The sequence below is a fragment of the Talpa occidentalis genome, unplaced genomic scaffold (genome assembly GCF_014898055.3).
Source record: "Talpa occidentalis isolate TD23 unplaced genomic scaffold, MPIMG_talOcc4v2.1 talOcc4.6, whole genome shotgun sequence".
Lineage (NCBI taxonomy): Eukaryota > Metazoa > Chordata > Mammalia > Eulipotyphla > Talpidae > Talpa > Talpa occidentalis.
Genome location: NW_023604972.1, coordinates 106,217,117 through 106,229,781, shown reverse-complemented (window position 1 = coordinate 106,229,781; position 12,665 = coordinate 106,217,117). Strand labels below are relative to the sequence as shown.

At 36.9% G+C, this 12,665-nt stretch overlaps 1 protein-coding gene across 2 annotated transcripts in view; it reads left to right on the top strand.

Annotated features, from left to right (window-relative positions):
- The window catches only part of ELL2 (elongation factor for RNA polymerase II 2), a 67,193-nt gene extending 56,844 nt beyond the window's left edge, over positions 1-10,349 (top strand). The window contains exons 9-12 of one of the 2 annotated variants that reach the window (XM_037530652.1): positions 2,589-2,655; positions 6,041-6,212; positions 8,623-8,667; positions 8,758-10,349. In XM_037530652.1, the coding sequence (XP_037386549.1) occupies positions 2,589-2,655; positions 6,041-6,212; positions 8,623-8,667; positions 8,758-8,874 (401 nt within the window). In that variant the 3' untranslated portion in view covers positions 8,875-10,349. Of the gene's footprint in view, positions 1-477; positions 597-2,588; positions 2,656-6,040; positions 6,213-8,622; positions 8,668-8,757 lie in introns of those variants that run through there. The other variant, XM_054687996.1, reaches the window with a different exon arrangement.
- The last annotated feature ends 2,316 nt before the right edge of the window (positions 10,350-12,665 follow it).

Genomic DNA, 12,665 nt, shown 5'->3' with positions numbered 1-12,665 from the left:
AAGCTTTAGAAGCCAAATAATATAGTCAGTGACACTTAAAATAATGTTTTACTTTTAAAGAAAAGCCAATTAGTAAAAAGATTGCTTACCTGAAGTGTAGTGATCTTCAAAAGCCTAATGACAAAATTAGATTTTCCTTATTAAAAAAAAATTCTCTAAAACCTAAGTTTTATGTGCCAGCACACATAAGTCCGTCATTTAGTATTGCTGCCAACTTAAATCCCAGCACAACTAAGGCAAAATCCCCCAGAGAAATATAACTTTAGACAAGTTACTCTAATGAATGGAGTTAAAGAGTATTTTCTTTCTGTATTTTGCCCTGTTAACCTGTAATGTGGGAACATAAAGGTTAGTTGGTCAGCCAAAGTGCGTTTGGTTGGGAATAGTAGAGAACTGTAATTTGGTGTACACAGATTTAGGTAGAAACCTAAAACATGTTCAAAGAGGACTAAAAGTCAGGATTTTTTTTTTTAATAGAGGAAAAAGATGTAGTAACAGAAGATGAGGTAATGCTGAGATGAAGGAGTCACAAGGTAAAAGTGGCCAGGTGGAGGGGTCACAGAGTAAAAGTAGGTAAAAGTTCACTTTTATCATTTTTTTAAAAAAAATTTTTTTTTTATTTATACAAGAACTGGGGTACAGGCCAGATGTGCGGGAGGGTGAGAGGATTCACCAGAGACAGAGCAGGGAACAGAACAGGCAGACTGACTGAAATACTGCTGAGGGGAGTAGCGGGCGAGATAGGAGAGGTCTGCTCGCCATGTGGGTATCTCCACAGCCTGCGGGGATCAAACCATCACTGCAGAGGCTGTGGACAGCTTCACAGCGCTGCACTCAACCGCCTGTGCCACCAGGGAGGCCCCACTTTTATCATTTTTATCTGTCCTTTCAAACAGGATTTTCTTGTTCTTGCTGGCTTGGAATGTTTTGGTGGTTTAGCCCAGTCCATATAGAATTCCTCTAATAGGACTGCCCTAGCTCTATTTAAAATGACTCAACTTTTTGCAATCCATAACACGGAGAGTGTGTAACCTTAGATTTAACTAACCATCTTGCTATATGAAAGAAGCTTTGATTATAATAGTTTGATGTCATACCGTTGACCTGGATTGAGTATATTGCATATTAGAGCATATCTGTTGAAATGGTTAAATCAGTGTAGAACTATATATAGTGGCCCAAAAGATAGGTATAAGCTTTTTCCTCAAACACTAGCTTCATGTTTTAATTTGCCATGTCAGGAAAAAGTGTGAGGTGATTATACCCCACACTCAGAGTTAGTAAGTGAGGTTCCTGGGTATATCCCATTTCTGATAATGATCTTGAGTCAGAGGTGAGCACTGGGAGGACTGATTTCTGGTATGTGGAGACCCGCCACAGTGTTTGAATGTTCTCAGAGTTAGACACCTTGAGAAGCAGATCTAGTCTCTTTGAATTTGCTATTGAGGATATAGTGCCTTTCAAAGCCAATTGAGATGATCACAAAGGATAGATCCAGACCCATGTCTCCTGCAACATCTATTGGAACTTACCTGGTATCCACAGACAAAGGGGAAGCCAAGTGACATGCATATGATGCCTTTTACTGTAGACTCAGGCTATTGTGGAAAGAAGCTCTTTTACACAAGCCTCAATTAAGGAGAGGGAGAGAGAGAGATACATCTACATGAACAATAAGCCACAGACTGCTCAATTTTCTTAGTATGTTTTGTCCTTTAAAATATATAACCCAAGACATTATCCAATATTCACTTTTGTTTTGTGTTGAACATGTATGTTTGTTTTACCAGCAGATAGGGTTAGGGTTTGAGTTATTAGTTTAATTCTACTTGGAATGTTAAAAAAAAAAAAAACAACAAACAAACCTGCTATAATAAAGTCTAAATATACTCTCTGGAAATGATCCATTCAAACAAATGGAATACTGAGGAATTTTACTCATTTTCACAGCATAGCCTTCCATGAGTACCACTTTATTTTTTCCCTTTAAAAGCAAATCTGTATAGTATTATGAGGGTTAGAAATTAGAGGAGTGTAAGTTGGTGTTCAATAATAACTTGGCTGTAAATTATTTTAAACTGATGGGAAAAGTTCTTATCCAGTTCCACTGTCTACATACAAAAAGATCTCAGTGAAAATATAATGACCGAAGCAGTCTGCTACCTGACTCGGTTGTCTCATCTGCCTTGCTTGCATCCTATGAAAAGTAGATGTTGATGTAAAATTTGTATCTCCCATTGTCTGACCGCATCTGCCACCACAATCTTTGAATTGCTGGGCAGATGCCACAACTGTTGCTGAAAGAAAAGAAGACTGACCTTGGGTTAAGACGGAATTCCTTTATTGTGCAGACACTGCTGTAGCCAGGGTGCTTTCAATGCCTGGCGTGGTTCTGCTGGCGCTGATCATAGGGCCTCTATTGTTTGTGTTCAATTGTATTCCTTGCTCACTGTTGCTTATTGAAATGGAAGAATAGAATTTGAGGAAAAGTGTTCCAGATGTTTCTGATCTATTTTAGAATTATAGGCATTTAACAACCATACTGTTTGGTGAACACTTGATTTTTTTTTTTTTTTTTTTCTTTGTAGGAGTTAAAGAGGGTTGCACTGCCTCTACGGAGCCTTCTTCAACAATCGAACTCCCAGATTATTTGATGTAAGTTCAGATGCCAATGGGAGACAACTGTTTAATTTTAGAAGTTTGCAAATTCTTTTCCCGTAATTTGCAAATCAGAAAAGTAAGAAGTTCCAGAAATAGAGTCCTGGAGCCACCCCTGCAATTAAAAGGCTGCCATTAAGCCTGCTTATCCCAAATCCACCCTTGTCTGCTTGAGCAGGTTTTGCCTCCCCCTGCGCTGAGCTCTGCTCATTGGCCTTTAAAAGAGAAGCCTGTTCTTTGTTCCAGGGCCAAGCCAAGCATTTGATTAGAGAAGACTTCAGGGATCTGATTCCTCAAAGCTGTCAGTCTGTCAGTGCACAGTCATTTCACATGGGCCCCTTCAAAAGGGGCAGTTTATAACTGATAGAGTGCTTCTACATCTGCAGTCAATACAGAGTAGAGATAGGTTGGTTTGTATTTAAATAAAACTCGGCCATCAAATTAATTTTAAGAGGAGAGATTAGTAAAATGTTATCATATCACTTTAGCACTGATTATGATGTTTTTCTTGTTATGACAACAAGTTGCTAAAGGCTGAGCTGGGAACATTTTTGTAACTGGTTATCACAGAAATTATAACTTGGACACATAATTCTAGCTTTTATGGTCTCAGAGCCTTCTATAAGAAGAAAATAATTAAGTTGCAAGTGCCTGGAAAAATGGAGAGTGAAAGAGCAAACAACTGACAAAAGACAGCTTTGAAAATTAGGAAATGTGCCGAATAGCTTGAATATAGAATGAAAAATGGAATTTGGCTAGACAAGCTTCTCGTGATAGACAAGGTTAAACTATGTTGTTTAGCTGCCATGTCCTTGAAATGCTCATTTCCAAAGTAGAGAACATTTCACACTAAAAATGTGTTGCTTTTGCTTGACACAGTAGTCAATACGTGTAAAAGTTATACTTATTGGGGAATGATGCAGCATGAAACCATGATGCTGGTTATCATCTCTTAACTAAAAGGAATGAAAGAAACCTTTCTAAATACTCTCTCATCTGAGGTAGTGTATGATTTTAGAGTTCGGGGCAAGGAGTTTTGAAAAGCAGTCACTACTGAATTGGCCCAGGGAGTGTCATTTGGGAGATAGCCTGATTCCATTCATAGATGGGAGAGCATGTCACCTCTCCCACTGCAAACTCACTGCTTAACAGCCTTGTGAAAGATAGCCATCTCAAATCACTATGGTGACATGTGCTCGTCTTGTAACAGAACGTTCTCTTTTTTCTAATAGGGATGTATACTTATTCTCTATAACAAAATCATATGGGGTGACTGAAAAATAATTCTAACCTTTTCTCCATGGAGTCAGCATTGCTGTGTTCTGTGGACTTAATCAGTTAATTCTAAATTTTTAGAACTTTTTTTTAACTTGCTGGTCTATGAATGATTGCTGATTTTGTCTCAGTGCATATCTGTAGGTTTGCTGTGTTTCTAGCTTTTTAAAAATAATTATGTAATTGTTTGCTTAATTTAAGTAAAAACAGAGTAACCAAAACTAAATCTTATATAAATACAATGAATTTGCTAAAAATGGTGAGAAAGATAAAGAAAAATCACCAAAATTGTGGACTTCAATTCAACTTGGGTTACTTCACAGGAAAACTAAAAGGCCTTACTCTAAAACCTTAATGATCAGCCTCTGAATAATTCATTCTTAACCACAACATTCCTAATTTTTAATATAATAATAATACTTCTGTTGTGTTTATGAATTACTCAAACTGTTTAAAATTTTATTTCATCTCTGCATTAAGAGCCAACTATAGATCTAGAATGATTTTTGTTAAAAACAGTGAAATGTTTTTGGTTAAAATGCCAATATAACTAAATAATCTATAATAGCACCACTGCTGTTGGCCAGCTTCGTATTTTTTTCCTAAGGAAATTACTAAATAAAATACTGAGGGTGTGATTTTTTGAGAAAGCAAGATAAGGGCTTTATATAACAAATTGAGCCTGAGTTTCATATTGGTTTAACCATTTTGTACACCTATCTTCAAAATCTCTTCCTCACTCTGGGCCCTCTTGGGGGTGCAGTCAGGGCAGCTGGTGTCCTGAGAGGACTGCTTCACTGCTTTGGCCTGCCATGTGCTTCTACAGCAAAAACACCAGCAGGGCCACTTAAAATCAGTGTACTATTAACAGTCTCAATTGCACTTAGAAAATTAAACCTTCACACTCTCTAACTCACTCAGCATGAATAAAAATATTAATGAGGACATTAAGGTTGCTTGCAGCATCATTTTTTTCACTTTCCAACTCCAGGCATCTGTGCTATCTATTGTGTTTTAAATAAAACCAGTAAGATTATCTCATATCATTTTGGAGAGGCCTGGACGCTAAGGTTTTCCCACAGTAAAGAATACATGTGTACCCCTCCTGGGGGCATGCTATGTCCCCTGCCACCTGCCTAAAATTGCTTTGAAATCTCATTTTTTATCTCCAAAAATCAAGGGAATTGTGGATTCTCCAGCAGGAGCACCAAGTGCAAAGAGCAGGCCAGACCATGAGATGATTGCAGTTCCCCAAATCCACAAATAAATACTGACTTTGTTTAATATTAAAATGCCTTTTTAATTTACTACACACTAAATTGACACACTGGAAAAGTAATCTTCAGTCTCCAGGTCCTGAACGATGTTCACACCCAAAGTAAAACAGATTTTGTGGCATGATTTTTTAAAGAAAAGAAAGTTTGATTACTAGTGTGCCACTGGCTTTTGATTACACATTGTGTGACACTTAAAGTGTTAGAAAAGATAAAGAGAAATACAGCTTTTTCTTATCCCCCAGTCTCTCATTTTTATATAAGATAAACAAGTCCGCTTTTCTGCTTGCTAGTAGAAACATGAGGACAGTGATAGAGGGAACAGGCCTGAGTGAGCCACCTTGCTGGCCGCAGGTGGGAAAGGCCTAACATAGACTCCCTCTCACAAAGCAGCAGGTCTGGAGAGAGCTTTGACCTCAGTGCTTAATGTTAATGCCATGTGACATTGTCCTGGTGTCATGTTACCCATGCAGCCCTTCTGCCTTCCTGACTAGTAACATATGGGGTTGCTTCTGTTGCTGTGTGGTGATGAATTCTTTTGCAGACAGAAAGGTCTAGGAAGCCACAAAAATGTGTTGTTTTCTTTTTCCATATTTGCACGTTAGTTCTATGCCACCACCTTTTTTTCATGTGTATACACCTTTAGTGAAGCTCTTCAGCTCTCCTGTGAGACAACTTCTCCTGGAAGGTCTTTGAAGGAGTGACATGGCAGCAGACAGTGGCAGAGTGGCATTCAATCTAGGGGAACATGGGTGGGTAGAGTTTACAAGTATTTGGTTTAAAATTCAGAGTATCTAATGTTTACTCTGACACTATTTTTCATTCCTTATTAGAAAATATATTGCTATTGTCTCCTATGAGCAACGCCAGAATTACAAGGATGACTTCAATGCTGAGTATGATGAGTACAGGGCCTTGCATGCCAGGATGGAGACTGTTGCTAGAAGATTTATCAAACTGGATGCTCAACGAAAGCGCCTTTCTCCAGGTTCAAAAGAGTATCAGGTAAAAAAGTGCCCTTCATGAACTGACTTTCATATTTTCCTTCTCTTTTTCGCTGCCTACCTGTCCCTAGACTCCATAGCAAGTCTCCTGACAGACCAGTCTCTGCAGCTTTTGGTCTTCATTTAAAATTGACTAAGCAACCAAATGTTTGAAGTAGTCCTTAAAATAAGTAAACACAACGAACGTGTATATCAGCCAGTAGGGAAAAGTACATTTTTTATTTAACATGATTTGTATAAATGTAATTAATACATACATATGTATTTACTATAATGTCTATAGTACATTAAGGAAAAAAAACACAGCTAAAGAGGAAAAATTTGGATTTGGGATTCATCTAAATATTTGATTACATTGTCAACTCGGATTACTGCTCCTAGACCTGGTCCCATTCCCAGAAACTATTCCAAATAAATGTAAAAAATATTTTTTTTGAAACTTCAATCAGACATAGAATAGGGAAGATATAGACTGTCTTTATTAGAAAGTGGGCTTAAGTACCACAGAGTTTTGGGGGTTAAGTGAAGAAAAGCTTAATGCTTCCAGCTGTTCCAGAAATTGACCGTTAACAAGTATTAATCTGTTTTCACTTTCCTACTGTAAGTAGCAATATTACCACAGCATCAAAGAACAGTAGAGACCATACCTGTCTTCTCTCTGTTCTTAAAAGTTCTTAGCAAAAGGATTGATATAAATTGAATGTTTCCTACCTTTATGTAGGTTGTATCATTTTTTCAAACTTTACAGCCATAGATGGCCCTTCCATCCTGGCCCACAACAGTCATTATTAAAGGAAACTACATACAGGAGTGGATGGGTTTTCCCACAACAGGAAAAATAGCCTGAGAGTATGCCCTAGAGATGCCCTGTGTTTTCTATTAGTGGGAGTTCCATCTTTTTAACAAGCTGCTTGTAGAAGACTTTGCCAGAGGAGCTGGTGCTTAGGGTGCAAGAGATTGGTGATTTGGGTGTGGGTTTGTTGTTTTGTGTTGTTTTTTTTTTTTTTTTCTGTTTACTGGTGTACCATTATTATACTTACACCTGAAATGTAATCCCAAGGATTGCTTAGTGCTTAGGAGCAGGCTCTAGAGCCAGACTGCCTGGATTTGACTCCCAGCTCTATCTATACTTATGTGACCTTGGGCAAGTTACTTAACTTGGCTCAGAATGCCCAACCATAAAATGAGGTGATCATAGAGTTATGCAAAATAAATGCACACATTTGGAAAATGTTTAGGTCTATAGTACCCCAGGTTATAAGTCACATAAGAATTAGCTATTTTTTGCTGATACCCTCCCCAGAGACAACAGTACTGGTTTCCAGTGTATTGAGAGGTCTGGGTGTGTGCCTATGATACAAGATCTATGTATACTAGCAAAATCACATATGTGCAACGTTTAATTTAATCTAAAATGTTATCAGTGACTGTATCAAGGAGATGTGGTATGCTATTCAGCAATCAAAAAAGATAAATTCATGCCATTCGCAGCAGCATGGATGGAGCTAGAAGAAATTATATTCAGTGAAATAAGCCAGAAGGAATAAGAAAAATATCAGATGGTTTCACTTATAAGAGGAATGAGGGGAACGAAATGAGGGATCAGGGAAAAAAAATAACAAATAAAAAACCAAAATTAACAGGCAACTATAAATCAGAGACATTATGATTTATAAGGGGAGAGATCAAAACACAAGGGAAGAGCACAAAGGACTGTGGTGATGGTGCATGGGTGAATTGGTGGTGGACTTCTATGGGGACTACACCTGAGGAGAAAGCAAATACTGTACAAAAATGAACAATGATGTAAAATTATATAAATAAATATAGAAAAATAATGTCATCAGTTATAAAATGGACCATTGTCTGTGTTACAGAACATTAAATTATGATATATTATTACTGGTTTTATTAAAATGAAAAATATGATCCAAGGTGTAATGAAATTCTTAGACTAGTATGGTATTTCCCCCTTTTTAAACAAATGATGTCAAATTGTGTAACTCATTCTATATAAGCTTTTTTCACTGAACAATATAATGCATCTTAGAAAATTTTTTCATATCTGTAGATAAGCACCCCTCCCCCCAATGACCTTTAGGTATCCCTTTGTTTGGATGAATGAACATTTAGTTGTGTTTTACTTTATAAGCAAAACTGTAGCAAGTTACCTTGTAGGAATATCATTTCACTTGGACATGTTAGTCTGAAAGAAAAACATTAAGTGCTGAGTCAGCTTTGCCTTTGGTATTTTTGATAGCAGTCACCAAACTGCCTTCCCTAAAGATTATACCAATTCACATTCACACCAGTAATAGTTTCCACTCCATGACTGAATGTGTGGTTAGTTCTTCGTTCATATTGCCAAAAAATAAAACTTCTTTTCTGATTTCTAATTTTTAATTTTGTAGAATGTTCATGAAGAAGTCTTACAAGAATATAAGAAGATCAAGCAGGTAGGTATCCCCACTGTTGGTTTCAGACCTGTAGTTGAGAAGTATTTTAAACTCTACAACCTAATTCTTCATTGTTCTTTTTGTCCACAGTCGAGTCCCAATTACCATGAAGAAAAATACAGATGCGAGTATCTTCATAACAAGCTGGCTCACATCAAAAGACTAATAGGTGAATTTGACCAACAGCAAGCAGAGTCTTGGCAGTAGAGCTCTGCTTGGACCAGAAGATGTGAATAAACTTACACTTATTTATTTGAAATTCCAAATAAGTTGCTCGAAGATTCTAAAAAATGAAACTTTGCCTGTTAAAAGTTTCAGTATTAGTACACTTGAGTTACTTTTTTTTCCCCCATTTTACTTTGCTTCCCTGCATTTTGAAGCTGCTTTTTCTGGTTCTTTTTTCCCCCTCCTCAAGACTTGTGTTTGTCAATAGAAATCATTTCTTCTTAGATATTGGGGATCCAGTGTCTATACTTCAATTTTTTTTCCTTAAGAACTCGTGTTTGTCGTTAGAAATGATTTTTTTTAGATATTTGGGATCCAGTGTCCACACTTTAAAGTTATGTGCATTTAAAAAAAAAGTGATGTGCAAGGTGAAATGCTTTTGGATAAACATAAGCCTATTTTCTGACCATTCTTAATGCGAACTCTTTGCCTTAAATGGTAGAATATTTAGAAATTTGCACAAAACACACAAAAAAAAATTTAAACATTGTTTTGGAGGGTTAAGAAATAGATATGTGAGTTTGTATATGTGTGTGGACACACATGCACATACGTCTACCTAGTCTGACTTAATCTCGAACAGTAAATCCGCCCTGCAAGTTAACCCCCATTGCAATGGTTGCCTTAAGGTGTTTGCTAGTTGTGTACATAGTGTGGTTAATCATTAGCTGCACTGCCTCCCACTTGATTAGAGTAGTGGGAAGCACACTGTGGCCTACCAGCGTCTGAAAGAGTGTGCTCGACCTGTGTGTATGCAGAGGTGGTATGGATGTGAGCGTGCATGAAGGAAAAAAAGCTGCTACTCTCAGTAGGCCAAACGCTCAGGTTAAACAACTGACGAGTGTTACTGTAGGTTTGTTTTGTTTTGTTTTTTCCTGTCAAATTGCTACTTCTATTGTGGAAGACAAAAGCATTTCCATTTCAACAGTTTGTCAGCTTTATTAATGTTGGGCAAAATTGATATGTAATGAAAATGAAACAGATCTATAGTTTTGGGGCAAAATATAAAATTTAATGTGTAGGTAACCTATTTATATACTGCTATAAAGTATTTTTGAAGAGAGATATGCAAAGAAGCTATTACCTACATGAAATGTATATTTAAAGATTTTTTTTTTTTCTCATCCTGGTTGCCAGGAATATAAAAAAAAAAGAGCGGATATATTTAAACATAACATACTGTGATTCATCAAACAGCACAAACTTTTCATTTCATGGAGTTTATCTGTTGACGTTGATTTAAACTATCACTTGTTTTATCATGTGGGAACATAAGTTATATGGTCAAAAATACAAGGATTTTGAACTAATGTTGATTCAAGTTGTGTTGTCTTATCGTATTGTCTTTTCAAAGTGCTGCCAGTTGAAAGGGAAGCATTATGTTTACAAATCTGTTTTGAAATGTTTGCCAAAATTTTGGTAGTATCTTTAATAAAGATGTTTGTCTCCAGCATCCAAAAAAAATAATAACTTTGTTGTGTATCACTGTAAACCAGAAAAGGTTGGTATCTGGAAAACCGGAAAGAGCGTATAGATGAACTCTTCTCTTGGGAGTTCTTCTCAAACATTAACTGGAAAGAATAGATACTATAGTAAAGGATACAAGAATATACAAACTGTACACACCCTGTGACTATAGCTTTTTAACATTACTGCAGAAATTTGATGTCTTTGTAGAATAGGAATTTGATTTCTTTCAACATTAGAGATCCCTGGTGCTCTTCCTTTTACCTCAAAATTGGTACAATCATTATTAAATGTTAATTTCAAGCCTTCAGTTTAAGAAAAAAGAAAAGAAAATTTAATTTAATTTGGGGTAGATTTGGTCCTCGCTCTCTTCTAGTGGAGTCTCCTAAGGGATCTCTCCACAATGATCTCAATGGTGTCACTTCTTGGACCTCTTGGCCTTCTAATCACAGATTGTGTTGCTGTTTACTGCGAGCACTGTTTCTCAGAAGCATGGTGCTTGGAACACTCGAATCACTCGAATTCGAATCTCTGGGGATAGTCCCATGTCTCTGCTTTTTCATGAATATCCACTAGGTGATATTGGCAAGCTAAAACATAAGAATCAGTGACTTGGATGTAGCACTAAAACTTAAGGTCTCTATATCACTAAGTCTTAAGATGAACTGCAACTACCGGTTTTGATTTTTTTTTCACCTCATCCCCATCCAGCAGGTGCAATCACTGTCCCCACTATAGGATGTGAGGCATCCTCTCAAATTGTTCCACTGCCGACTCTTATTTCAGAACTTTTTTACAAGCAAGCCTTCCAGTTGGTTGTTAAGTCTTTGGAGCTCCTACCCACCTACATCAGCACATCTTCTGATTTACAAATTGGGGAATAATGGAAGCTGGAGATGCTTTATGAAAATCCAGCATCACACAGCTGTATGCTTGACCACCTACCTTTAGAAGCCTTAATTTTGATGTTTGTTACATAGTTTGGGCAGAACTTTACAAACTATCCTTTGCAAATTTGAGAGATAAAATCTCTGAATCTGTTACCCAAAGCTGCATCCCTTTTTGAAGATGGGCATGAGCCTATTAAAATATTTATAATCATTCTTCTTCATCTTCTGCTGCAAGATTTTTAGATTCTCTGAAATGATTGCTGCAGGAATGGGTGGCCACTTAGTTACTCTGGTTGGAGAACTGTTTGTGTTTGTTTTGGGATTTTGTTGTTTGTTTTGGTGTTTTTTGAGAGTGAGTGAGCGAGAAATAGTAAGTGTAAAACTATTGTTAAGATGAATGAGTTGTGTTGGTTTTTTTTATCATATTTCACTAAAATAATTCAAAGCATTCTTGAAGATCTTTACTAGTACCATCATTTAACTCCAGGTTAAATGAGCAGCTGATTTAAAAACAAACCAAAAGAACATTAACTAGATGTGTTTTGTTTTGATGTGATTTCATTTCCTGTCTTGTTGCTTATTTATTTCCCTTAGAATACCTTAGAGGGGTAGTTATCAACTCTTAAGTAGTGACAGATGTTTAATGCTTGCTCTCACAAAAGTAATTGGTGTGATCAGTTTATATATATTGCTCCATACATTGATTATAAAAATTCAGTATTAATTTTCCTTCATCTCTTGATTGACCTTTTAACCTTTATAGGATCTTTCTTTGCCCTTAAAGTATCTCACCTTCTGATGTAAAGCAATGCGTACTTGCACGTTAGAAGCCAGATGGTGAGATGAGGTCTAGACACACAGGGCCCATCAGTTCCCACTCTCCTTGGTTGCCTCATCCCTTTCCACTAGTGGCATCTTCTGCTTCTGGAACTTGGCTGAAACTAGCCATTTCGTTGTCTTTCCAGCAGCGTGAGTGTTGAGTCACGTATGCTTAGTAATGCCTTTACTACTTTTGAAGTTTTTACGGTTTATTACTTGCCTAAGTGTTACTAAATCCTTTTCTTGTGTGTACCAGACCAGGGTGGGGAGATACAGCCAGCAATTCGAGAAGAGCATTTTGGGAAAGGATATTATCTGACACTACTAAATGAAGGCAACAGAAGATGTTATAATGTTCTTTGTAACCTGAAAACTGAGCAAGACTGTGAGGCTCATTTCAAAATATTTTGAAGTGTTAAAATATATAGTGATATATTTCCACTGTTTCTCAGTCGTTTACCCAAACCATGTCAGGACTCTTGAAGGCAAAATGTCACAGGGACTTTTCAGTTGTTACCAAGTTCAGCAGCTGTGGCCCTTGTTCTACACCAATTTCAGTTCAATAAAAATGTTAACTTTGCAATTCTGGTACTTGTT